General features: G+C 38.9%; 1 protein-coding gene across 1 annotated transcript in view; it reads left to right on the top strand.

The window, feature by feature from the left end:
• Nucleotides 1–27,408, top strand: part of LOC131032273 (DNA repair and recombination protein RAD54) — a 187,230-nt gene that overhangs the window by 132,230 nt on the left and 27,592 nt on the right. Inside the window, 5 exon segments of the mRNA XM_059218068.1 lie at nt 18,657–18,776; nt 18,877–18,990; nt 19,172–19,255; nt 19,367–19,444; nt 19,531–19,589. Coding sequence (XP_059074051.1) covers nt 18,657–18,776; nt 18,877–18,990; nt 19,172–19,255; nt 19,367–19,444; nt 19,531–19,589 — 455 coding nt within the window.

The raw sequence follows: 27,408 nt of genomic DNA, 5'->3' as shown, positions 1-27,408 counted from the left end.
TTACTCTCTATATTTGTATGCTATGGAAATGCCCTTAAGTTTTAAAAAAGAGTTTTTTGGGTCTATTTTTCTACAATTTTTTATGATTTTTTTAAATCCAATTTTTTACCCATTTTTTCAAAAAATCTTATACTATTGGTTTGCCAATTTTTTCCCCAAACGATTTTTGTTTCTATGATTAATATATTTGGTGACAATACATTTCTTAGAAGCACATGGAAACGGCTATAGATAAATATATAAATACTTCAATATTTGTCAAACAGTTTGCTGAAAGAAACTCATGTTTCTGCTATTGAGGGATAGAGTAGCTTGCCATCTTAAGATCAACCTACGTGGATATTCACACATAATCAACAAAAAAGTAATAACAAATAGCTAATAATTTGGTGTAGATCAAAACTCTATTCACAGTCATCTGAAAACGTTAAGGTATGGTTATGTGTCCATGGATAGGGTGCCATTTCATATCAAGGTATGGGAAAGAAAGAAAAGAAAGATAGATAGAAATAAATTTTATTAATGTCCACGGATCGCGAAAAGTAGGTGAATAGGACATGGGAGAACAATAGTATCAATAGAAAGTTCTAGGAAGAGAACATTCTCGAGATGCCCAAAAAGTGGAAGACCAAAACAAAAATACAAATAGTTGTGGATCACTAACACTTGGTTAGGATTACAAGTACAAATAGCCAAGTAGGGGGAGCGAGATCCCCAAAGAGCATAAGTTAAGGACACTTGGAAGAAATGAGACAAGTCTCATCAAATATTTTTGTCCCACCCTAAAATAGAGGAGTCATAGGTGTAATCATCAATCACTGCGAAAGGATCAATACATGATTTGATGGTGCTCATTGGGAAATGTTAAAGGCTAGGAGGGTTGAGTTGGGGAATTCAAAGAGGAAGGCACTCCCTCGAGAGTCCCACCTAAGATTCAAGGCCAATGCAACTCCCATAGAAATAAATAAGCTTGTAATAAGGGATTGTCAGTGCGGCTAGGAGGTGGTCAGAGAGGAGTAGAACTATGTTGTTGAGAAGGAGCCGTGTTGTGTTGTGTTGTGTTGCTAGAAAGTAGACCCATGTTTCGAGGGGGAACATGTTGAGTCATAAATTTGAGAAACACTATTTGCCTACAATTGTATGTGAAGTAGCAATATCTGAAGACTATTTAGAGTCATTTGTCTCTTCGATGTGCTAGGAGGAGATCAACATGGGGGCTAGACACCATTGTTCTAAATATGTAAAGAAAGTAGAGGCCCACTACAAGGATTTCTTTGAAAGGTGAGGACCTCCTATAGATAAAGGGATAGACACCATTGGTCCATATATCTAAAGAAAGTAGAGAGTGTTCCTTGCATAAAAGAAAAAAGGTGGGGCTATGTTATTTATAGTCACCTAATGATGCATTCAAGGTAGGGGGTCGAACTAAAGACAACATAACCTAGTAGACAAAACATCCAACACAAAATCACATGCCAAGCCTAAGTAAACCAATGCTACCTTCACTAAATTAATTAAATTTACCTTTATAGACTACAACAAGTTGATAGAAGCCTAAACTCATTACATACACAAAAATTGACACAAGGTTTGATCTATGCCAAGGATAATTAAGTCCTTCCATAATTTGGGTCTTCTCGTATCTCTTCCCTTTCCAGCACAATTGGTCTTAGTTTGACTTCCCTTTAAGAGTATAACCTAAAGGTCCTTTTCTGTAGCCTTCCCTCTACCTTTGTCTTGTTTTTTGACTCTACATAAGAAGATCAACATCTTCTTTATTCCTTTTGTATTGCACAATTATTGCCAACTGTTGGTGTAATTTATGTTTCATGTAATTACACTTTACTTAAGTTAACTTAGGATAATGCATTTCATAGTAGTTTGCATATAAGACACTTAGGGAATTGCACATCTAGGGAATATGGCTATAGGAGAAATCCCACCTTTGGTGGTGTTATCTTGTTATCACACTTTCATATCCACTTATACTTGAATGATAATTCCACCTTCGGTGGGTGATCAGCCTTTAGCGGAATTATTTATTATTTCTCCTACCTACTTGTTGGTGTCTGTTTTATCATCTACCAAACATTAGAATAGGATACCTGAAGGTATTCTATCCTCTCCTGAAAAATCACTACTGATTCCAAGGTCTATATGTGCGAACAAGCAACTTTAGTGAAATAGCTTCTTGGGTAGTGTATGCTGAAAATCTCAAGGGGGACTTACGTTAAACAACTGTCTTTGAACTGCTGGACTTAGACGGATTTAGCAATTTTAGGCTCTCTTTTATTTGGGATTTTTTGGGATTTAGACTTCAAAAAAAAAGTGGAAAAAAGATAGGGTTTGAGAAAGCTAATCTAATCCTACGAACTCCAGAGACGGTATCAATTGGGTGCTCTCGAGAAACAAAACTTTGCTTTGCCACACTAGGGACAACTACACAAAGCCGGTGCAATCTTCAATGGATTGTGCTTATGATCGAGATGTTGGGATGCATAGAGGATGGGCTCATACTAACTTTGCACGGTGAAATGGAAATCATCCATTCACCAAAAGTATGAGCGGAGATACACCATTAATTGACACTTATCAAATCCTTCATTCAAATTAACAACTATGAAAACAAATCTAAATCAATTTTAACTAAGTGTTAAGGAAATTGAAACCATACAAATCATTCAAAGCCTTAAGAGAAAGCACACATGCAATATATTATCTGGAAATGACCTTATGCAACAATACATCAAAAACCTCACTCTCTCCAAATGAGAGGAGGTACCCTTATATAGTTTTTCAAACATAAATGAACGATCGAGATCAAACAGTGATCAAGGGCCAAGATTGAAAGCTATAAACCCTAATTAGGGTTTCCCAAAACACTATCAGCTTGAATGAATAAGAAAGTGACATGTGGCACAACTGCTAATCTCATTGAGGTGAGCGTCCACTTTCCTCTTTCGCAGATTCGATGTACCTGGACACAATAAGCTTGACCTCCTCCATAGTGACACTTGGCAAACTACTAATCTGGAAGTCGATGATGTCCACATCATCGGTACATGTGGCGAGGATGCTTTCCCACTCAACCGCTTGGGCAAGAAAGTTCTCATCGATGAAGAGAAAGTTTGCAATCTTTGAAAGATTGCCCTTGTCAATCATCCTTGAATCCTTGAAGAAGCTTGACTGAATCCTGGCTCTCAGGTTCTCTGCCTGCAAATGCTTCTCCCTTATACTCTCTTTCTTCCAGATCCCAGACTCTACATGAAACACCTTGCTCAAGATCTCCCTGACACTCTCCTCTGTCTCGAAGCACTTGGTCTCAAATTTCTTCAAAACATCAATCCGGGTGACCAAGGCATAATACTAGGTGTTGAAGTCATACCTATCTCCCGCTTGTATGACACCTGTATCCACTAGACTTCTCTTCGACAAGCCTCAGATAACCTTTAGATGCAGAAGTATTTCATCTTGAATTTCCTCCACGTCCTCCCAATTGGTAGGTAGGTCCTGGATACAGTTGACCAGCGAAGAGGCTGAATCGTGTGCTGACACTAAATTTTCCAGCAGTATATTAGCACGTGCTGAAGCATCTGAAATCCACTCCTTGGCATGTGTGAACGAGCCCTTCATATCCTCATAATCCTTCATTGATTCTTGCTGAAGAGGCTGTGGAGGGATAACCGGGATCTCATGGTTAAGTGGCCTCGTAAGATGGAGAACATACTTTCTCCATTGCTGGTTTTCTTCTTCAACCTTCTTTCTCTTCTCTCTCTCTTGAGAAAAACTTGCCTTTAGAGCGTTACAAGAGTCATCGAAATACTAGACCTCTTGGTCTTAGGTGGGCTTACCCAGCTCTATAGCGGTGATCTTGTAATCATCTGCGGCGACATTGTCACTAGTTTTTCCTTCTTTAGGCACTGCTATCTGGACTGTCTTGAATCCTCCACTGTCTCTCTGAATCAGAGAAAACTTTCTGGCGGGCTTGGGTGTTTTAGCTATAGTTGGCTCATTCACCTTCTCTAGATTTGCTGCCGTGATTTCTTCAGAACAGGCCTCCTTGGGGACCTTAACCTTTATTCTTTCCCTTAGCCAATCAGGGATAGTTGATTGCTCTACAGTGTTTTGGTCAAATCCATCATCTGTCCCTCCTGGGTTTGGAGCTATGCCATCTCAAAAGACTATGGGAGATGTAGGCATTTCAATTTGCTCTCTGTCCGGACTTTGGACAACTTCCTTCATTACTTCCTCAATCAAAGGAGAAGGCACTCCTACTTCATCATTAACTATGCATATGCCCATCTCCTGCTCCTCAACTGTATTCTGATGAGGTACGATAGAAGCGACACTTAGGATGTACTGGCCTTCGCTGGGCTCTCTTCTTTCCCCTACAATCTTCTTTCCTGTGACCTTTACGGAGCTTCCTACTAACTCCTTCCTCTTCCGAGACCCAAGACTTTCTTGATTCTGGGCATTACCTGCAGAGGTACAAGGATTGGAGGACAAAGAGTCATCCAGTCTTATCAATTCATAAGTCAAGGCCATACCTTTGGACTTTAATTGCCTTGTCCTTTCAGATGCCCAGCACCTAGAATACTCAACTACCGTCCTCATGAGGTCGGCTAGATCTGATTTCTCTCCCTTTGCCCAATCTATCAAAACTAGTGGTTCATTCTTCATCTTTTCAAAGCCCGACTGCTGAAGCTCAACGCTATCCTCTACTTGCTCAGCAACTCTGAATACCTCTGTTGCTCTTACCATGCTCAACGGAATTCTGGACCAAAATGTCTTCCTGATGTCGAAACTATGGGCTGCGTGAGCTCAATAATCTTCTAGATCAGCCCTGTGTTTGAATGTCATTCCTTCGACCTTCTTTATTTTGTGGAATGGATCGAAATTCCTTCTTGCCTTGTACTGATAAAAGGGATACCAGGCCAGTTCCTTCTCAGCAGTCGCAACAGCTTGTGACGATGGACATGTTTCCAGCCCGTTACGAATTGTAAGAGAGGAAGTTCCTGCCTTCTTCTGTTTATCCCTTTGAATCGCCATATACCCCTCCAATTGCCTCCCAATCTCGAGTAACACAACTCGGTTGGTAGGGTAAGCTGGAAGCTTGTAGGGAGACCCTGAGAATCCCTGAATTCTAAGGTAAGTGAACTTTGGATATTGGATATACCAATACCCGAATCGACTGATGAAGTCGATAGACTCTTGAGAGAGTTTTTGGTGCAGTCCACCTTGCAACGTGCGCGTGATGTGCATGAGGAAGGTATCATTCACTCTTTTAAAATGGAACTTTTCTTCCATGTGGAGCTGGGGATAACAATCATAGACTGGAAACTGGTTCTTTTTGTTCCCTACTTCTCCTCTGCAAGTGAGACCTTTGTATCTGTAGGTTCTGGCCAAGGAATAAAACAGGTATGAGCTCATGAAGAAGGTCCTATTTGCTTCTAGGTTCCTCAGCTGGTAGTCTCGGTTGTCACTAATCATCCGGGCCCAGTCTGTCATCTTTACTCCATTCATTATTTCATTAATGAAATAATACATCCAGGGCTCGAATGGAGCACCTTCAGGATTTCCCATTATCCTGTTCAGTTGAACGATCATGTCTCCAATGTCTTCCTTGAAGTATGCTCTCACTAAGCTCTTCCTTTGAAGTTTGAAGGCGCCTTTCCTTCGCTTGTCCAGCCAGGAATGGTTGACGATGGCGTCATATTCCTCCAAGTGGTCCCGATACATGCTATCAGCTTTGTCCTTTTTCACATACACCGTGTTGTGATATTCTGGGATCCTGAAGGCCTCTCTGATGGCCTCATGACTAATGTTCAGCAACACTCTTCCATCAGGTGCAACAATGTCTTCACTGGTGGGGTTGTAATGCATAACACATTCAACTACTAATTCAGTGCATTGCATGGTGGGGAGAACAGCAGCATGCATGATGCCACTCTTCATCATCTTTCGTGCGGTTGTGATAGGCACAAGATTGTCCAAACCAAACATCCGCTTCTTAAATTCCCTCAAATTGATGTGTCCGAGGTTGGTGTCGCTAACATTTTTCTACTTCGAAGTCATCCTTGACTCAGGAGGAGCGTCTTTATCCACTTGAAATTTCACAGTGCCTAAAATCTGCAAGTATACAATGAAGCTTAAGTTAGAAATTAATTTGTGAATTGAAAAAAATAGGGGTTGCGTGTGGCTAAGTGTTTGAAAATTTCATTTTATTCTCATACTTAGCCATAAAAACTGGATTTTCACTTGCCAACTCTTCAATGCTAAGAATGATTGTGATCATAAATCAATACCAAGTGTTATAACTTTGAAAACTTTCTTGTACTTAGTCAAAAAAATGATTTTCCTCCACTAGAAATTCGAATAAATCCACTAAAAATCATTTTCCATAACTCTGAAAATACTCAGAAAGTACACGAATCTGCATCATAAATTCAATTTCACCTTCGAATAGATTGAAGTAAGGCTGGAAAACTCTTAAAAACACTCAGAAAGGATTAGCTATTCTTTCTTATACCAACTGGTTTCACTCAAAAAAAATCTGTGAATCCTTTGTTACGAAACTTTCTCCAGATGAACTCCAAACTGCCAACATTTTACTATGCTCTCCTTAAGAACTTCGAACTTCTTGGTGTGTAAAAATGAAGTTACAAATGAAGTATTTGTAAATAAAGTTGAATTCTCAATTAGAAACACGCAAAATCCTGCAACTCATATTTCTAAATCTAACTCGCATTTTGGGAAAGTGTTGTCATCTTGGTTAGTTTGAAAATCCTTCAATTATGCAAGTTTCTAATTTGTTTTCAGTTGGTTAATTCGAACTAGGCTCATAAAAGAATATCTTCCAAAGTTTCTAATTTAGAACTCAGTTCGAAAATCCTCTTGATTTTGCAAAATATCTTCTTTCCAATTTCAATTTTGAGTTTCCATTTTGATTTTCCAATTTAATAATCTTTGAAATTTCTTTTTTTGCTCAACTTTCTAATTCGATTAAGAGTTCGATTTTCTTGGAAGATTTGATGACATAACTCAAAATTTTATTGACTTCGTTTGACTCTCATGTTTGGGTGGACTTGTGGAGGCTCATCTTCATGTTTGGGCGGACTTTTTATGACTCTCTTCATGAGTGGCATTTCTCCTAAGGCATAAGGCGGACTTGGATGCTACCTCCACCAAGGCGGACTTTTTCCACTCCACAAGACATGGTGGAGTTTAGGAAGGCTCCCACATGACGAACCTTTTGAATACTTCCAACATGGCATAGGGCGGACTTTGCTTGGGCTTCAACTTGTCATGAGGGCGAACTTTCTTGACCCCACCATTTTCTCTATTAAACTTGGGCGAACTTTGATGCATCTCTTAGGGCGGACTTTGAAGTGATCTCAACCTATGGCGGACTTTGGACACCTCTCTAGCTTGGTCATGGTTGAGCAAACCTTTTGAACACTTCCTATACTCAACATGGGCGGACTTATGGCTACCAAGGCAGACTTTCAAGGCATAATGGATGGCGGACTTTGGTCTATCACCAAGGGCGGAGTTTTAGATTAGCTCCTCAAGGCATGGGGCGGACTTTGATAGCCCCTCCATTTTGGGTGGAGTTTTATGACCTCTCCTTGGGCGGAGTTTAGATTCATCTCCTATGGCGGACTTCAAACATTTCTCCACATGGCGGACTTTGGAGGTGACCTTACCTAAAGCATAGGGCGGAGTTTAGAGCTCCCTCTTTGTGGCCTCTTTAACATGGCGGACTTTTGGTTACCCCCATCATAGGGCAGAGTTTTGAATGACCTCTCCTCATGGGCGGACTTTTGCTTTCTCTTCATCATGGTGGACTTTGATGGCTTCCAATCAGGGCGAACCTTGATCATCTCCCCAACATAGTGGACCTTTGCTTGGGCAAACTTTTTGAACACCTGTCATGACACTCAACCTTATCCATTAGCCATTCTTAGAAAATTTTTGGAAAATTTCAAAATTTCACATTTTAACCAAATTTAACCAGCTTAACTTGAAATTTTGAAATCCATACTTAGGCAAACCATCTGAAGCAATATGACCCCTAAAATGTAGGGAACTGGCTTTTTAGGTCAAAACATGGAAATTTTGGGTCCCGGTCGAAGCAGGTCAGTTGTATCAATGCAAACCCTAGATTCCCATTCTGAAAAAGCAAAAAGCAGACATCCCTACAAAATTGGAAAAACTTTCTAAAAATAGCCATATCGGGGATCGGGCTAAGAATGCCAAAAACGAAACTTCCAAAAAAATAGAAAAAGGAAAAAAGCAAACTTTCTAAAAATAGAAAGTTGTCCAAATTTGTCCAAATCAATTGCGATCTTCGCCCTTTGGCCTTTCTAAGCACTTTGGCAGTGTTCATACTTTGGAATCACATGGTTTGCAAAAACTAAGTTTCATCCTTAGGACCTAAGCTGCTTAAAATTGGGCAAGGCTTGGCAAAACTGAAGTGGAAGGCCACAAGTACTAACAAAAACCCTAGAAAGAAGGAAAAGAGAGGGTCCCCATTTGCAATGGGCGATGTGTGAAAAAGGTCACAACATCTGGCGACTCCACGAGAGGAATGTTCCTGAATATTCCTAGGATGAAACCCATTTTGAACTTAGAATCAAAAATTAATTATAACTAACTTACCCGCCGGTTCAAAAGGGCATTCAAAAAGGAAAGAGGAATCCTAAATTGTATCAAGATCTTTCATCCTTCAATTATAAGTGTGGGCAAAATGCATTCATTCCCGTCTCTTAAGATCATTATGACTCTTTGATTCCATTATGGCAAGTCGCATATTTTTAAGTGCTTTGTCTTAACTCCAAAAGCATCCTTGGATAGAGACTCACTGCTAGCGAGCATCCATAGCCCCGACGAGGTTATCTCTATAATCTCACAGAGATTGCTCTACTTCCGGCGATTTATACTTTAATTTGAGAAATACACCTATAGAGATTTCCGCACACCCAGAAGCCAATTGTTTTGATTTTCTTCCTTTTCTTTCTTTTACTCTTTCTTGATATTCTTTTCTTTTCACATATTTCCACACTTTGGCTTGCAAGCAATGAAGCTTACCATGGGCTTGAGCATTATAGCGGCGCTGAAGTAAGACTTTTGACGAATTTCTTGATGTTTTCTTGCCATAACTTCACTTCGGGAGACCAAAAATGACTCAGAGAATTCTTTAAGTGTATAAGATATAATGACTGAAAGACTCAGTGTCGAGATACAATTGATGATTCCCTTTCTAGTCAAATGCTTATCCTAACCTTGAGATACTTTCGAAACAATTAATCTAAAATTCAAAAGTTTTCCACAAATATTCATCAAAGGAATACCCCAAACATAACTTAGCGGGGTCAAACCAGTGTGTGCGTGTTAAGCAACATCATCCTTTTGCCAATAGGAATCCTCTTTTATTACTAAACTAAAGCACGCGGAAGCAGGGGAAAGCAAAACAACTAAGCTAACGAAAGAAAACTAAACTAAGGAAACAAAAACAACTAAACTAAACACACAACCAAAGCAAAACTACCCTAGCTATGTACAAACGAATTCCACCATGGAACTTAGGGCATGAAGTAATGTTTTAGAAATTGCCCGTTAACAGGCAAAGGAATGTCATCACCTGTCAGGGTCTTCAACTTGAAAGCATTCTCTCCTAGTATCTTGGCAATCTGGTATGGTCCTTTCCATAAGCAATCGAACTTGTCGTGATCTCCTTTTCGTTCATGGAGTTTATCCCAATAAAGGACCAAATGTGAGATTCTGAAGGCTTTCGTGGTGGCTCGACTATCAAACCATCGTTTGATTGTCCCTTGGTACTTGGCAAATTTCTCTAGGGCTTGATCCCTTTGCTCCTCCAGAAAAAGTAGTGTGGAGAGACGAATTTGGACTTTCTCTTCTGGATCCAGAAATTCTTGCATGAACTTCAAAGTTGGGATTCTCAGTTGGATAGGGAAGATTGGATCCTATCTGTAGACCAAATGGTATGGGGAAGTGCCCAAGGATTTCTTAGCTCTTGTTCTGTCTGCCCATAGAGCAAATCTCAATTGCGTGTGCCAATCTTTTGGGTTCCTATCGAGCAGCTTCTTGATCACATGAAGCAAATTTTGGTTGGTTGATTCTGCCAATCCATTGCCCTGGGGGTAATAGTTTGAAGAGAATTTTAAAGTGATGCCATAATCGAATGCCCAGTTAGAAAACTTTAGAGAAGTGAAGGCGGAACCATTATCGCATACTAGAGCATGAGGGCATCCAAATTTGGTGATAATGTTCTCTTCAAGGAACTTGATTACTGTATCCGTTGTACAGTTCTTTAATGCCTGGGCTTCAGACCACCGGGTGCAGTAATCGGTTACTGTTAGAATGTATTTGTGTTGTGCTGATGATAGTGGGTTTATTGCTCCAATAAAATCTAATCCCCACATGGCAAATGGTTTTACTTTTGTGATTGGTTGCAATGGCATCGCGGGGTTCTTCTCTCTAATGGCGGCAACCTGACAAATGTGGCATGTCTTTACATGTTCATAGGCATCCTTAAAAACAGTAGCCCAATAATATCCTACTCTTAGGATCTGAAATGCACTGGCTTGACTCCCTCCATGGCCTGTTCCAAACTTAGAGTGGAAATGTTCTATTATTCTCTTGGCTTCATCATATCCAACACATCGAAGGTATATACCTTCATGGTTCTTTCTGTAGAGTACTGATCCTTGAAGCATATAACGTTGGCATTTGAGCCTGAAGGCTCGTTTTTGTGCGGAATTCATGGAATCGGGGTTTCTGTGATCTGTTAAATATGACATGACATCATAGTACCATTCCTTCTGGGAAACATTAGTCAAGACATATGCTTGTTGTATTAGTCCAGGTCCTTCAACTGCCATAGTTTGTGTTAGGGCTTGCCCTCGGACTAATTTCATTGGTTGTAATTCTATATCATACTCTTGGATTGTGGCGACCCACTTTCCTCGCCTTTCGCCTAGCTCATTCTGCATCAGGAGTGTCTTAACAACAGCATCAGGCACAATGGCGAAGATTTTACTCCTTAAAATATAGTGCCTAAACTTCTTAATAGCCTTCACCATGGCATAAGCCTGCTTTTCAACACTTGGATATCTTAGCTCTGCATCTTTGAGGGGTGAGCTCATAAAAGCTATAGGATGCTCTTCCTTTTCTTCTGTCCGCTGCATGAGTATTGCGGCACATGAATGTTCGGATGCAAAAGAATACAGGTATAATGGCTTAGTGTAGTCTGGACTGACCAAAACAGGGGCATCAGTTATAGCCTGCTTGATTTCTTCAAATGCTCTCTTTGATGACGGTGTGCATTCCATCTTTGCACCCTTTTTGAAGATTTCATTTAAAGGTTTCACTATCTCGGCAAAACCGGTGATAAATTTTCCAACAAAATTAATCTTTTCGAAGAAAGACCTTAGCTCTTTTTGGCTAGATGGCAGATTGATCCTTGAAATAGCATCAATACGTTCAGGATCAATTAATATACCCTCTTCTGTAATCAAGTGTCCTAACAACTTGCCTTCGGTGACCCCGAATATGCACTTCTTTGGATTTAAGGCAATCCCATACCTTCGGCATCTCTGGAATATCTTCCTCAGGTCTTTAACATGGCTCCCTCTTTCTTTTGATAACACAGTAAGATCATCCATGTAGATGATTATAGTCCTCCCAATCAGCTCTATGAAGGCGATATCCATGGCCCTTTGAAATGTGGCTCCAATGTTGATCAACCCAAAAGGCATCCTTTTGTAGGCAAATGTTCCCCATTTTGTGGTGAATGCAGTCTTCAATCTGTCTTCATATTCAACAAGTACTTGATTCTAACCTGAGTATCCGTCTAGAAAGGACATCATTTGTGAACCATTCACAATTTGTAAAACTTCATTGAGGGATGGCAGGGGGTAATTGTCCTTTTCAGAGGCTTTGTTCAAATTCCGGAAATCGACACACAATCTAATTTCCCCGCTCTTTTTCCTGATTGGGACCAAGTTGGCGACCCACGTTGAATGGCGTACTGGGAATATGATTCCAGCTGTTAATAATTTTTTAACTTCTTGGTGTATGAGAGGTTCTAGTACTGGGTTGACTAGCCTCTCGCATTGCCAGAAAGGTCTACTGTCCTGTTTGAGAGGGATTGTGTGGGTAATGACAGAAGTATCATAGGTCCTTAGGTCCTCATAGCTCCATGCTATGATATCAGCATATTCTTCTAAAGCGTGAATTATCCCAGCCCTTTCTTCTGGTGTACATATTTTACCTATGTACACGTTTTTAACATTATCTTCAGTTCCCATATTGACTTTCTCGAACTGGTCACCATCAGTCTTTTGACCTTTTATTTCATTGATTTTGTCCTGATCATACATTCATTCATCGAAATCCGAGCAGTTGATCGAAAGCTAAGAAAAATATTTCCCTTCATTGTGATGGTACGGACGTAGGTACAAGCATCAGAACATAATTTTTTTTTATTGTAGGTTTTTTAATTTTTTGTTTATATTTTTTAGAAATTTAAAATTAAAATCGTGCATAAAAAAACATTAAAATGCAATATTTTTTTTTAAAAAGAGTTTTGTTTTTGTTTTTGTTAAAAACAATGGTATGTAGGTACTGGCGGGGGCATACCAATCGTAGGCATCTTTATTTGTGGTCTTCTACAAGGCTTTTTTTGGTGGCATCATCTTCATGTTTCCAGTTCTGCACTTTGTCATGTTGTATTGTCTTGAATGAGCTATGTTGTGCTTGATGAAATAGCTTTGACAATCGACAGACAACTAAGAGGGTGGGGAGTGAATCAGTTGTCTCACAAACTTACACTATTCAAACGTATTCTCAGATCGGATTAGAAAGCATGAAAGCGTAAATCAACAACGCATCAAGAACACACATAACACCAAAATTTTGATGTGGAAAACCCGGTCAAGGGAAACACAACGGTGGGAACCTACCCACAATATGATGATACATTGTTAGAAGTATATGAAATATTACAATGGGGAATGCACATGCATATAGGCACACTGCCTAAAGCTCATCACTCAAAAACAACAAGGGCTACAACCCAAGGGAAGAATCACTATCTTACAAACAGATTTGAATTACACTCAGAAGATCGTGGATTGAAGAAATAGCATCTACTAATGCCTGGTTACAGTTCCGATTAAGCATAGAATAACTATCTTCGTCTCACACTCCTCTGCCTCCGAAAGATGCATACATTCAATGCACATACATTCTGATTCTCATCCATACACTTACACAATTACAAAGATTTATTTATACATGACATCAACCTTATCAAGGTCGACTCAACACACATCACCTAATTACAAAAATATAACCACACGCTACAAAATCAAATGCGGACCAAGCAATATCGGCCAAGACATAGCACAGACCCATATCACACGCTTCGAATATGAAACACCTCCAAGAATTATGCATCGAACATCCACAACACGCTACAAGCATCCTATCGGCCAAAACAATGCAGAACACCATCACACTGGAGAAAATCATCAATTACACGCACAACGATCAATGCGGACCACCAACACAAAAGGCACATGATCTAGAAACATCCACAAGCATCATGAATCACCACCGCAACAACTCAAATTATTAGAATCACATTATCATTATACCGAACATCAAGAACACTAACTGCAACGACCGTCAACCTGGAAAAATCACTTGCGAAGCTCCAAACCACAAACCACTTGAATTGAAGATACACATCAACGTCTCAAACATTCCTTCAAATCCGCAGAACAAGATATTACAATGCAGAGCAGTACGGATCAAAATACTGAACACACTGGCATCACTGAACAATTGAAAAACCAACCATAACACAAATATCCATAACTAACTCAAATCTTCTTGCGGACCTTTGAAAATCATATTGAATCATCTATACACAATCCTCTACAAACCCTTTAATCCGCAAACTTTGATCATCACCATGCAGAACAAATCTTTAATGCACAATGGATGCCATTTTGGGCAGGTAGGAATTTATTGTAAGTGGGCATGATGGGCATTTAATATTTATTTCCACCTTGTTGCATCATGTGTGTGGAATCTTTTGGGTCAAACCCTAATTAGGGTTTGCATGTAATCAAGGCTTGGGGCCTATATAAGGCGGTGACCCCTTCATTTGTAAGGGAGGGGGATCTATATGAAATTGTTGCAATAAGTTTTTGAGATAATAATAGTGAAACAATGTTCTTTGATGGTGTCCACTTAAGTTATTTTTCAAAACTTACATAGTTTCACCTTCCTCACTTAGAGTAGAAGTAGAGTAGTGCTTTGATTTCAATTGAGAATGCTATGGTGTTTGATGAATTTCCATGGTTCATAGTTTTGCATCTTGTTGATTATAAGTTGTAGTGTAAAGTTAGCCTCAGCCGCTAAATTTGTGCTAAGTTCGATTGTGGATAGTCATTTGGATTGCGCCGTTTTGGGTATTCAAATGCATTTTCTCCTTGTGAAAATCCTTCAACATCCTTGGAAGATTGCACTAGTTCTTGTGGAGTTGTAGTTAGTCTTGGCAAAGCAGAACTTGGTTTATTTGGAATTCGTCCATTAGAGCACTATCTATTGATATCACTGCCCTTAGGAGTAGATCTAGATCCTTCTATCCCTTTCCCCTTTAATTTCAGCTCATTCGAAGCAGATGCATCATAGAATTGCTATATCCGATGATGAAGTGCCAACCACGACAAAGAAGTGAAAGAAGGATCCAAATGTAAGTCCCCTTGTGTAAGTCCCCTTGGAATACTGCAATCTTAGCATATGATTGGACTTTGATCAAGAGAGAGTAAAGTGACCATTGCGCCACTTTATTCTGTGTTAGACGCTGCCATAAAACACACGTCAACAGGTTGCTGTAGGCAAATTCTTATACCAACTATTTCCTTTCCTCTCTTGATTAATATTATGATTTTGCATGGCCACTAGTTAACATTATTAGAAAATATTCTTCCAAGAGCATAGGAGTAATCCAATCCCAAAGAAGGTGAATAATCATGGTGTTGATGCGTTTTTTATGCATTTCATACACAAAATAAAATATTAAGGTATCTTAATCTCTCTTGAACAAAATCTCCTCTTATGCTAAACTTCGTGATCATACGAGGTGACTCCAAGGTTCCAAATGTCTGGTCTTGACAGGTGGATAAGCTCAATGGTTTGATGTGATATTGCTGGAATCACAAGGGGGACTTACATTTGTACTTGAACTCTTGCTGTATTGCAGCTGGAACTTGAGATCTAATTGACTTGAAAAAAAGATAAAAAGGATGAAGGTATAAAGAGACTACACTACTCCTAAGATCAATGATAACAATGGATCATGCTAGGATGGACACATTCCTTAACCAAGCTTTGCTTCGCCATGTTGCCAACAACTAAACAAAACCGATGCGATCTTCCAAGGAAATGAACATTTTTCATATCATGAATCATTCACCTAAATACCGAATACGCTGGCACAACTTGAATAAACATATCCATGATTGAACTTAGCACATTTTAATGTTCAGGCTAACTATGCACTGCAATTGAAAATCATCCAACCACGAATAGTATGAACCAAGGAATTATGAACATCCACACATTACTCCATCACGATCAATGAAGTTCATCTAACATGGGGATAGAACAAGAAATCATGCAATATGTAGAAGAAACAACACTTTCCACCATATCTTCAATGAAAATGATGTTTAGTTACAAGCTTGGCAACAATTTTTGCATGCTCCTCCTACTCTACTCTATTTGCTAATTGTTTGCTATCTATTGTCTATTGATCCGCTATTAACTTTTACAAATGAGGAAGTGGAGCCTTATATAATGCTCTCGATACAATTGAATGTCCAGGATGAAATCCACATCAATGGCCAAGATTGAAAGATAGAAACCTTAATTAGGGTTTGTTACACCCCTTACATAACATTTAATGCTTGACCAATGATTTAATTACAATAAATATGACACATGTCCTTTTTTGAATGTTGACCAATAAATGATGAGGTTAGGTACATCAAACTTTGTGCCTCCACATGTGGTAGTTATCCCCCTCGTTGGGTGAGTCAAGTGCATTGAATCTAGACACCCTGACTTGGAATGATGCGATTGGATAGGTGATGACCTGGCGCCACCCCAACTTCTTACTCCTTGTAACTCATCACAAGTGTTTGTGGTTCAGGCAATATCTCTTGATACTCAACCTTTCCAAGCACCTGATGTGATGGTGGTGGGAGATATTCCCAAATTGCATCAGCTATTGTATTTTCACACATTTCATCCTGCAAGTATTGAAGTATAATATTTTCTGTTATGCTTTGAGTTGATTAAGGAATCTGCATCATTTTTATACATATCACAGTTTCATTTTTTATAGCAGTTTGATTCTATTAATTTTTTCAGTAAATGTCTATTCTCAGTGAGGGCAGCTTGATTTAGATGGTTTTAACATTTGTTTTATACACTAATGTAAGCACTGTTGGTATTTTCCATGTTAATGAAGCAGGCCAACACGATCCTCATTATTATCGACTACAAGGAGGGCTGAAATGTAATGTCCCCATTTTTGGAGAGGAATTAATTAATTAATTTAAATAGTTATGTTGTCCAAATTATTATTATTTTTCATGGATAGCTTAATTAATTATTTTAATTAATAATATTAAGTTAATTATTTATAAAATTATCAAATAAATTAAAAATTAAAAGATGACTTTATGTTTAATTAATTTAATAAACTGACTTAATTAAACTTTATATCATAAAGTCACTTTAGTGAAATAATATTATTTCTAGAAGCTTTTGACTTAATTAAACTTTATATCATAAAGTCACTTAAGTGAAATAATATTATTTTTATATTATTTCTAGAAGCTTCTAGAGATGGGCTGGAAAAAGTATAAAGGGAGATCTAGTTGAGCTTCAAGGCAGCTTGGCTTTATTGATTTGGATATTGATTGGATTTCGTGGATCCGAGGGGTTCCTGCAGATCTTCATCTTTGGGAACGAAAACTCCCATGGATAGCATAATTGAGGGAGTGAAAGACCTTCCGAGGGGTTGCAGCTGAGAGTGGGAGACAAATCAGTCTTCCATATTGAGCTTATTGAGTTACTACATTGTCATGGTGGTTGGGATTCATGAAGTTTTTAGACTTATCCTATTGGAGTGCTAAACCCATCAATTTTTATTGGAAGAGGAAGCTGATTTTATTGAAGATCTTTTGGAAGTGTTGTTTGGGTGAATGCTGATCAGATTTCAGACCTGAGACAAAATCGTATTTCTTCCCCAAACCCACGACTTGGGTCATATTTCATCACTAAGGCATCCAAACATCCCTAGGAAGGCAGCGCTAGCATTGGTGAAGAATGGCGATACTTTTGGAGAGACTTTGAAGGAATATTAGAGAACAAATCAGACGCAAATTGGGTCTGAAGCAAAATTGTATCAGACCATTAATTCCTTCAATTTTGCTCATAGCTCCCCAAATTGGCATCAAACCACAACAAAAGGGGTAATGCCACTCTTGAGGGGTGAAGGCAATCATTTATGAGGAGAGTTTGGATGATAGCAGCAGACCATTAATTATTTCAGACCATCTTATTTGCAGCAGGGGCGAGTTCTGAGGACATGTACGATTTTCAGATTGGAGGCTTCAAAATTCATGGTATTGCTTGCTTATTTAGTTATCAAGGAAGGCGATTCATAATCAGGTTCATTAGCCAACATTTCAAGCACTTATTGTTATATATTTGTAATACCAATGGCTGTCACGAGTCCTCAGAATTTCTGAGTATTAAGTGAATAAGAGTTGATCACTAGTATTGCATTCTAATGTCCTATTTGATCATCATTTGAAATAAGGAAGGAAGGAATAAGGTTGCATCTTGATACCTGATTTTCTAAAGGTTGCATGTCAACTGATTGATATAATGTCAGCTAGTTGTAAGCACATGATTGTGGGTCTAATTTGATATAGAAAATTATAAATCTGTTGTATATGCATTCTTGGCTATCATACTTTCATTTGCAGTCATTTGTAGTTGTTCATTTATGAGAAATATGTGATGGTTCACCTCTACATCAATCTGGAAATTTCTGAGACACCCTGTCAGCATAACACGCAAACACAAAACTACATAACACACAGATTGGACAGTCAGTTATCAGCAAATATTCCTTGTATTTTCTATCAAACCACTGCAGGGGATATTTCATGAAATATAATATGCTTTAAGAATTGATTTATTGTTTCCTAATGACTGTAGTTTTGTATACTATTGTTTTGTTGATCGAAACAATATGTTTCTGTTAAAACATTTTGCCTGTGCTTTAATAAAAAGTTACTGACCTATGTGCCTCAAAGATTGAACTTTAATTTCTTCTGCCTTTTATATTTGATAATTTGAAATTTTATCTGGGGTATCATTATATGAATTATTTGGATTATCAAAATAAGTCTTTTCCATGCATGCTTTTTCGCAGTTACATTGATTTTGATTAGTTACCCAATAATTGGAATGAACTGTATGAGCTATTATTTTTGAATCTATTCTGTGTCACAACTTGATTGATTGTGTCTAATGATCAGACACTAGATCTTTTTTCTCAAATTTGCCGGGAAAGAAATTATCCATTTCTGAGGCTTGATGGAACTACTTCAATTAGCAAACGACAGAAATTGGTACAAAGATTCAATGATCCTTGTCAGGTTTGCTTCACATATATCTTCTATTTCAAAGTTTTTTAGGGTCAATTCATATACATGTAAAATAAGTGGTAAGGCTCAACACCATCATATTCTTTTGCAGAATGAATTTGCTTTCCTTTTGAGCAGCAAAGCTGGAGGCTGTGGGCTAAATCTTATAGGTGGGAATCGGCTTGTGCTCTTTGATCCTGATTGGAATCCAGCTAATGACAAGCAGGTTAGTGTCGTCTAAAATGAGAAATGGTTGATTGTTAGTGATCCTTGTTGGCCATATAGGAAATGAACAAAATTAGTGGGCAAGTTATTTAGACTATAAATTTTTATGATAGTCATCATGTGGGAAGATGGAACAACGTTTCATAATGAATTTTGAGTTGTTTTCTCTATGAAAATGTTAGGCTGCAGCAAGGGTATGGAGAGATGGGCAAAAGAAGAGAGTGTATATATATAGATTTTTAACAACAGGAACAATTGAAGAAAAGGTGAATAAGCATTCTCCATTAGAGCCACAAAAATACTGTTAGGTCTCACTTTCCAGCTTATGAGAATATCTCTTGAAACACTGAAATATGGATCCATCCTTGTCATGCTAGGTGTTTCAGCGTCAAATGTCTAAAGAAGGTCTTCAGAAGGTGGTTCAACAAGGACAGGCAGATAATCCAAAATCTCAGGTGCCACAATTTGGAATTTTTATTATAGAGTATCATGGTATTCAAATACAATGAAAGGCTGATCTTGTGTTTGCTTAAAATCTCAGGTGAATTCATTCTCCATTGAAGACCTACGAGATCTTTTTATTCTTAGAGAAAACACAAGGTAATTAAATTTTGTTGCTCTTGAACTAAAATGAGTCAAATTAACAGAGATAAAAGGTTTGACTATGGTATTTTATTTTCTACATTGTGATACACATAAAATATTTATGGCTACTTTTGTGACAACTTGCTCAATAATATCAGCACTAAAATTGGAGTTTTCAAAAAAAAAAAGTTGTTCTAGACATGGTTTCTAGAGAAGCAATCTCTTTCTTTCATTTCAATAACAATTTTCTTGTTTGTGTAAAATTAAATAGATATTTACAGAAACACAAATTTTTTTCTTTTTAATTTTATTATTTATTATTTATTATTTTGTGGCAATATCACATAAGTGTACATTTGCAAATAAAATAAAATATCGAGATCCTTTTCCTATTTGGAAAAACTGATAGCCCTTAGAATCTAAGGGTCTTCCTTACTGGTCATGTTTTTTTTATGCACTTCAAACACAAAATAAAATACCAAGGTATTTTATCCTCTCTTGAATAAAGGCTCTCAAATGCTATGTTTTCCGATCAAATGAGACAATTCCAAGGTTTCTACTGTCAGGTCTTGACTTGTGGATAACTCAATTGGTCGATGTGATTGCTAGTAATTCAAGGGGACTTACATTGAATACTTGAATGTTGTTGGAACTTAAATTCTAACTATTTGATTGGAAAATAAATTGGCAAAAGAGATAGAGTTTAAGAAGTCTATACTAATCCTAAGAATTTGAGAACAATGAACAACCTTTAGTGAAACTCGACTAAACCTTGCTTTGACATGCAAAGCAAGAACTTTGCAAAGCTTAATGCAATCTTCTATGGAAAGCAGGTGATGTTCAAATCACTATCAAAAACAAGGATACCATCAAAGTGATGCATATCAAGGTATGAATAGCAATTGAAGTTAAGCTCATTTAAGGATTCCAGTTGACCACAAAAGGCAAACTTACAATCAGCAAATCGGTAGTGGTATGGATAAATGAATTTCACCATTAATCATTCACAATTACTATCTTTCATCTAATCGACATGAAACCAAATGAATTGAGAAGTAGAGACCATGCAACTTGTTGAAATGACACATTAATTCACCATAACTTCAATTAAATCGTATGCTCTTTATAACAAGATTTTGGCAATAATCTTTGCCTTCTCCTAATCTAACTTCTACTTCCTAATTGTTTGGTTATTACCTATCTTCGATTTCTCTACTATTGTTAACTTGTTATTATTAACCCCCCTTCACAAATGAGAGATTTGAGCCTTATATAGATAGCTCTTTACAATGAATGGCTCAAGTTGATTCACAATGAATGCCTAAGATTACAAGATGGATACCCTAATTCGGGTTTGTTAAAACAACTCCCTCGGACCAATGAAAAAATTACATTTAGGTTCAATATTGAATGAGAACCAATGAAATATGAGGGTAGGTGGCTCAAAGTTTGTGCCTCCATAAGATGAGTCAAGTGCATTGCATTCGGACATGTTGATGTAGAACTCCTCTGATTGGTGGAATGATGACTAGGATGACACCTCAATTTGCACTTGTAGACTTGATAGATTATCATGAATGAGTATTGAGTAATATCTCTTGATACTCAACATTATTCAGTTTGCTGAATGTGACGATGATGATTGATCTTTCTTTATTCACGATTTACTTGATGAATTATGCACCCAGTTAGATTTAACTCTTGAATGTATTGACTATGATTCTTGGATTCCTGAAGGGAATTCAAGATTGTAAAACATTCCTTCATCATGTAAGTTATCTTTCTTTCATGCTCCAATGTCTTGACTTTCTGGTATCGAGATGATGTCTTGATCAACTAAACTTCTTCATGTCGCTATGATGCAATGAAAGTTTTGAATGTATTATGCTCCTCTTGTTGTCTCTTGCAAAAGAAACAAGAAGGCATAAAAAATATAAATAATTCATACTTAATTTTACCCATCTTTCACCTCTTATGTGCTTTGATTCGTCTAATCAAATGATATCTTAGCTCGGATCAAAGTCTGATCTAAGTCTGATCAGAATCACTTATTGAGTGAAGTTGAAATGATGTGAAACATCTCCTTTATATAGGCGTTGGATGTTAAGGGTTGCCTCTTTTCATATTAGGCCAACTTTGCTTTACATAAAATGATTTAATTCCTTTGTAGGGCGCTAATACCATACTTGATGTGATAGCTGACTTCTCATTGATGCTTGCTTGATGGTGTTTTAAGGAGATGTAGGCAATTTAACCTTCCTTTGTATTAGACTCTTGGTGGCATTCACCATGTCTTTTGTAATTGCATATCTTGGTCGGTCTTTTCTTATTCGTTTGCATCACCTAGTCGCTATTTTTCAAGCCATTTGTATCATGATGTGGGCTTTTACTTCATTTATAGTTCGGCATTTTAGCTTCCATTCGTAGTTCGGTATTTTGTTCTTCATTTGAATCATAACTTAGGCATTGTTGTCGATTTTATTGTAGCTGTGGTCGGAATCCACAGGCGTACTTAAATAACACAAAGCTTGTGATTATATTCATAATATAATATTATTAGTTGTAAGATAATATAATTAATATAATTATATAATAATTATTATATTATTAATTGTGAAAATTATTGTGATATAATAATTATATTGATAGGCATTATAATTATTATATTGGGATAATATTTGTGATAATATAATTATTATGATGTGATGTCCCCGATATAATTAAATAATAAATTTAATTACTTTATTGTAAGGCCCCAAATTTAATAAAAAATCTTTCGGCCCCTTTTATTTCATTAGTTTAGGCAAGTCTTGGTTGGTCGTGTCGGCCCGTTTGTAACCCTTTGGGAAGTTTCTTGAAGCCCATATATATGGCCGAGTTAGTCTTTGTCATAGGTATGCAAATTTGGTATTTTTCTTTGTATGTGTGAATTTCAGTTGGAGTTCAGCTTGCTTGTTTGTCACTTCGGAGGTGAGAGATCCTCCCTACTTGGCATCCGCAGTTTCGGTGGGAGTTCTCCTTACCCTATTCTGTTTCTGTTCCGAGCCAGTGTAATTTGTGTGCGATCATTACCAATATAATTTCTTGTGCATTTGCGAGTATTCATCATCTACACCTAAGTCTCTTGTGCCTGGAATAATAATAATTTGTTCCACTACTCAATACAACTTCGAATTGATTAAGTGTCTGAAGGGCTTGAGGGCGGAACTTGGCACACATTCACCCAACGTACGACCCACTACGGTACACCCCCATCCAACACCCACCACATGACGCAATACTGTACACCCCATCCAACACCCAATGTACGATCCACTACTATACACCCATCCAACATCCACTGTACGACCTCTACCCAACACCGTACGACCTTGCCTTATACCACCGTACGGTCTCTGCACCAAACACTACCGTACACCCTTGCCTCCCTCGCCAGTACGGTCAGGGAACTTTACAGTGGTATCAGAGCTTGTGATCTTGCCAGCCTGTCGTGTAGTGGATGCAAGTGTACACTAGAAGGAGGTACCATTTGGTTGACCGAATGGGGGAACCACAGGATCTTGCAAGAGAAGTCATGGCACTATTAAGGGAGCTAACCAGAAGCCAAGCTCAGCTCAACGACACCATAAGCAGAGGGGAGCAACGACAACAAATCATGGAGGAAACCTTACGACAATTGGCCTTGGGAAAGACGAATGGGGAACAAAATGGGCATGGCGATGACTTGATAACTGGAAGGTCAAACGTCCAACGCTCACATTCACGGCCGCTGATGCCGACTTTTCCTTAGTAATCAGAAGTGCCACGTGGGGATCATGTACCCACCTTTCAGGAGTTGCAAGCACAGTTGAACCAAGATTGGAGGGATGCAAATCTCGAGGGGGACATATCCTTCAAGGATTATGCTAAGCTTCGGATGAAATACTCGAGTGGCAGAAGTCAGGGCTATTATGGACAGTATAACAATGACATCAAGCGGAAGGTTGGCAAGATCAACCTGTCATCCTTTGATGGGACCAGAGTAACGTCGACACGAGCTTGGGTTCAAAAAGCAGATACCTACTTCCAACTCAACCCCATGCTTGAAGATGAAGCTATCAAGTTTGCGACACTTCACCTCGAAGGAGTCGCGCGCAAATGGTGGCATCATGGAATGGTCACTCTCGGCCATTACCAAATAACTTCCTATGCTGACTTCACGGAGAAGCTCATAGATTGGTTTGACGGGAAGGATGCAGAACTCAATTTCAAGGAGCTGGTGCAACTGAAACAGTCGGGACCGGTGGACAGTTACATCACAGAGTTCCAAAGACTGTCCGTGTTGGTAACAAACATCTCAGAGTGGAGATTGGTGGTCTTGTTCATGGACAGATTGATGGAACCTCTGAAAGGTTCGGTAAAAGGGTTCAACCCCAACACGCTCACAAAAGCAATGAAAAAGGACCGTAACATGGCAACATCTTCCTCTTCCAAAAATTTGGCACATACCCAACCACCTTTCGTTCCGAAGGAGAAGGATAATAAACCCTTTCCGAAGAGGTCATTTCTTGATGAAGCCACAAAACAAAAACTTAGAAGGAAGAAGCTTTGTTTCACCTGCAAGGAGCCATGGGAACCAGGACACCGATGTTTGGGCAAAGGAAAGATTCACCATATTGAAGTAATGTCTGATGGAGAAGAGGAGCATGAGGAAAGTGAACCACCAAGGGAAGAATCTGCCGAGGAATCCAGCCTGGCAGAGAGAATCTCCACATTGGTTAGGAGGGGAGGAGTCATTGTGACACTGGCGGGTACCCCAAAGTACAGTGTATTTAGGGTACATGGTACACTCCAAGGGCAACGAGTCTTGGTTATGCTCGATAGTGGGGCCTCGCTCAACTTCATAAACTCATCATTCGTCACCCGAAGGGGTTTGTGTACAAAGGAGCATGAAGGGTTCGATGTCAACGTGGCAGGAGGCAATCTCCTATCATGCACTCACTTGGTTCCGCAAGTGAGCATCACCATGAGAAATTACATGGTGACCGACGATTTCTTTGTAGTAGATCTGGATGACACGGATGTCATATTGGGCATTCAATGGATGGAGACCCTCGACCAGTACACATAGAGCTTCAAAAGGATGGAGTTCTCATTCGAGGTGGATGGCAGGAAGGTGGTTCTCAGAGGAATGTCGAATGGCAGCCCGAGGGAGATTTCCGCCGAACGGATGGAAGCCATCTTCCGACATGATGATGTAGTCTGGGCAGCACATTGCTTGACCTCGACAAAACCTGTGAAAGAGCATCTGACTTACTACTAGGATGAGGAACTTTAGTCGGTTCTGGGTAAGCATAGTTTGGTCTTCGTTGACATTCCACCTCGTATACCCCCACATCGAGGGTTCGAGCACACCATCGAGTTGGAGGAAGGAGCAAAGCCCGTTATCACCACATCCTACCGCCACCCGAAAAAGTTCAAAGAAGAGATAGAGAAAATGATCCATGAACTCCTCGATAAAGGATGGATCCTGCCCAGCTCTAGCCCCTTCGCGTCCTCGGTGGTACTGGTGAAGAAGGACGAAACTCTCAGAATGTGTGTTGACTATCGTGCACTGAACAAGAAGACTATCAAGAATAGATACCCCATTCCCAGGATCGATGAGCTGCTGGACGAACTACATGGCACAGTCTATTTCTCCAAAATTGATCTCCGCTTTGGGTACCATCAGATCCGTATGAGGGAGCAAGATGTGGAAAAGACAACTTTTCGTTGCCATTACGGACACTATGAGTTCTTGGTCATGCCGTTTGGATTAACCAATGCTCCGGCCACTTTTCAGTCCTGCATGAACCACATCTTCAACAAGCAACTGTGTAAGTTCCTACTGGTGTTCTTCTATGACATACTCATCTACAACAAGACTTGGGAGGAACATCTGGGACATTTGGATGAAGTGTTGGGGATTACAAAATCGCAATCATTGTATGCCAAAAGCAAATATGAAGGCAGCATTGAAGCCTTAGACAAGATGTTGAGCAAACAAAAGCAATCTAAGGATACCGGTGGCTTAGGATTTGAAGAGGGTCAAAGTTCATATAGCGAAGACACATCCAGTAAGGAGATACAATTTACTTCTTCAAATGAAAGCGAAGAGAAGAAGACATTCATGATAAGAAAAGATAGTGGTAAGAAGACATGCAGATGCTGTCAAGAATTGTCACACAAACCAGTGTACAGAATCAATGAATCGGAGACCATACTCAATGCACCGACATGCAGATCCAAGGAGAAACGGAAGAGCTGATAATGAAGAATTCACCAGAGTTAGCAGCATGAAAGGAAGACCCCTGGTGAGGCAGTCATTTGCAGGACCAAGACAATCTAACCGGTATGTTCCAAACTTTCATGGTTATTGTCACCGGTGTAATAAGTTCGGTCATAGAATGGTAGACTGTTGGAAAATGAATGTAAACCCCAGTTCTGAGAGTAGAAACTCATTTGTTGCATTACAAGGTACAAATGTCACTTGCTTCAATTGCAATGAGTTTGGTCATAAGAGTTATGAGTGTAGGAGAAGTTTGGTCAATACTAATGTAAAATGTTATAAGTGTCAAAATTTTGGTCACATAGTAAGGCATTGTAAGTTGAGAACTAGTGAGCAAAAGAAAATTGTACTGGATCAGAAGATAGAAACTAAATCGAAACACAAGATGATAGGAGAGGAGAAGATAGAAGAGAAACAGGTTTGGAGAGAGAAGGAGAAGAACAAGACAGTGTCAAGCTTGATTGTGCAAACTGCTCTACACGTTGAAAAGAAGAATTTATTAGTAGTGTATAGTGGCTGCTCAAATCACATGACCGGAGACAAGAAAAAGTTTATCAAGCTTGATGATTGGAATGGTGGTTCTGTCTGTTTTGGTGACAACTCCATCAAGATTAAAGGCCGTGGTACATTGAATATTGATGGCAAGCTTAAGGCTCATGATGTGTACTACGTGGAAGGACTAAAGCATAATCTGCTGAGTGTAAGTCAGATGTGTGACAAAGGGTACAAGTTCACATTTGATGCTACCGGTTGTCAGATAAGAAAGCAAAGTACTGGTCAGGTTGTGGCAGAAGGAAAGAGAATAGATGGTAATGTCTACAATCTGAGGGAATGCTATGAGTCTCAATGTATGATGGGACAGGTTGATGAAAGCTAGTTGTGGCACCGAAGATTAGGCCATGTGAACTTTGACAATCTGGTGAAGATAAGCAAGAACCGGTATGTAAGAAACATTCCACAAATAACTAAACCAACAAGTACCTTTTGTGATGAATGCATCAGAGGCAAGCAAATTAGAGTGCGCTGCAAAACAAAAGAGTATAATACCTCAAGACCTCTGGATTTAGTACATACAGATTTGTGTGGACCATCAAGGACAAGGGCCCTGACTAGTGAGAGATACTTCATGCTATTCATTGATGACTACTCAAGGATGACTTGGGTGACATTTTTGCATTAAAAATCATAGGCATTTGAAAGATTCAAGATTTTTAGAAGGATGGTTGAAAATGACAGTGGACATTGGTTAAAGTGTTTAAGATCAGACCGGGGTGGAGAATATTCTTCAAGTGAGTTTATTGACTACTGTGAGAAACATGGAATCCAGAGACAGTATTCAGCAGCAAGAACACCACAACAGAATGGTGCGGCAGAAAGGAAGAATAGGACAGTAAAGGAAATGGCTAGAACAATGTTAAATGAGGCTAGCATAGCGGATACATACTGGAAGGAAGCAATTCATACTGCTGTCTATACATTAAATCGGGTACAACTAAGAGTGAACAGTATAATGACTCCCTATGAGTT

Source organism: Cryptomeria japonica, chromosome 3 (genome assembly GCF_030272615.1).
Source record: "Cryptomeria japonica chromosome 3, Sugi_1.0, whole genome shotgun sequence".
Lineage (NCBI taxonomy): Eukaryota > Viridiplantae > Streptophyta > Pinopsida > Cupressales > Cupressaceae > Cryptomeria > Cryptomeria japonica.
Note: the sequence above shows the minus strand (reverse complement) of the source record. Positions and strands in the feature narration are given on the sequence as shown.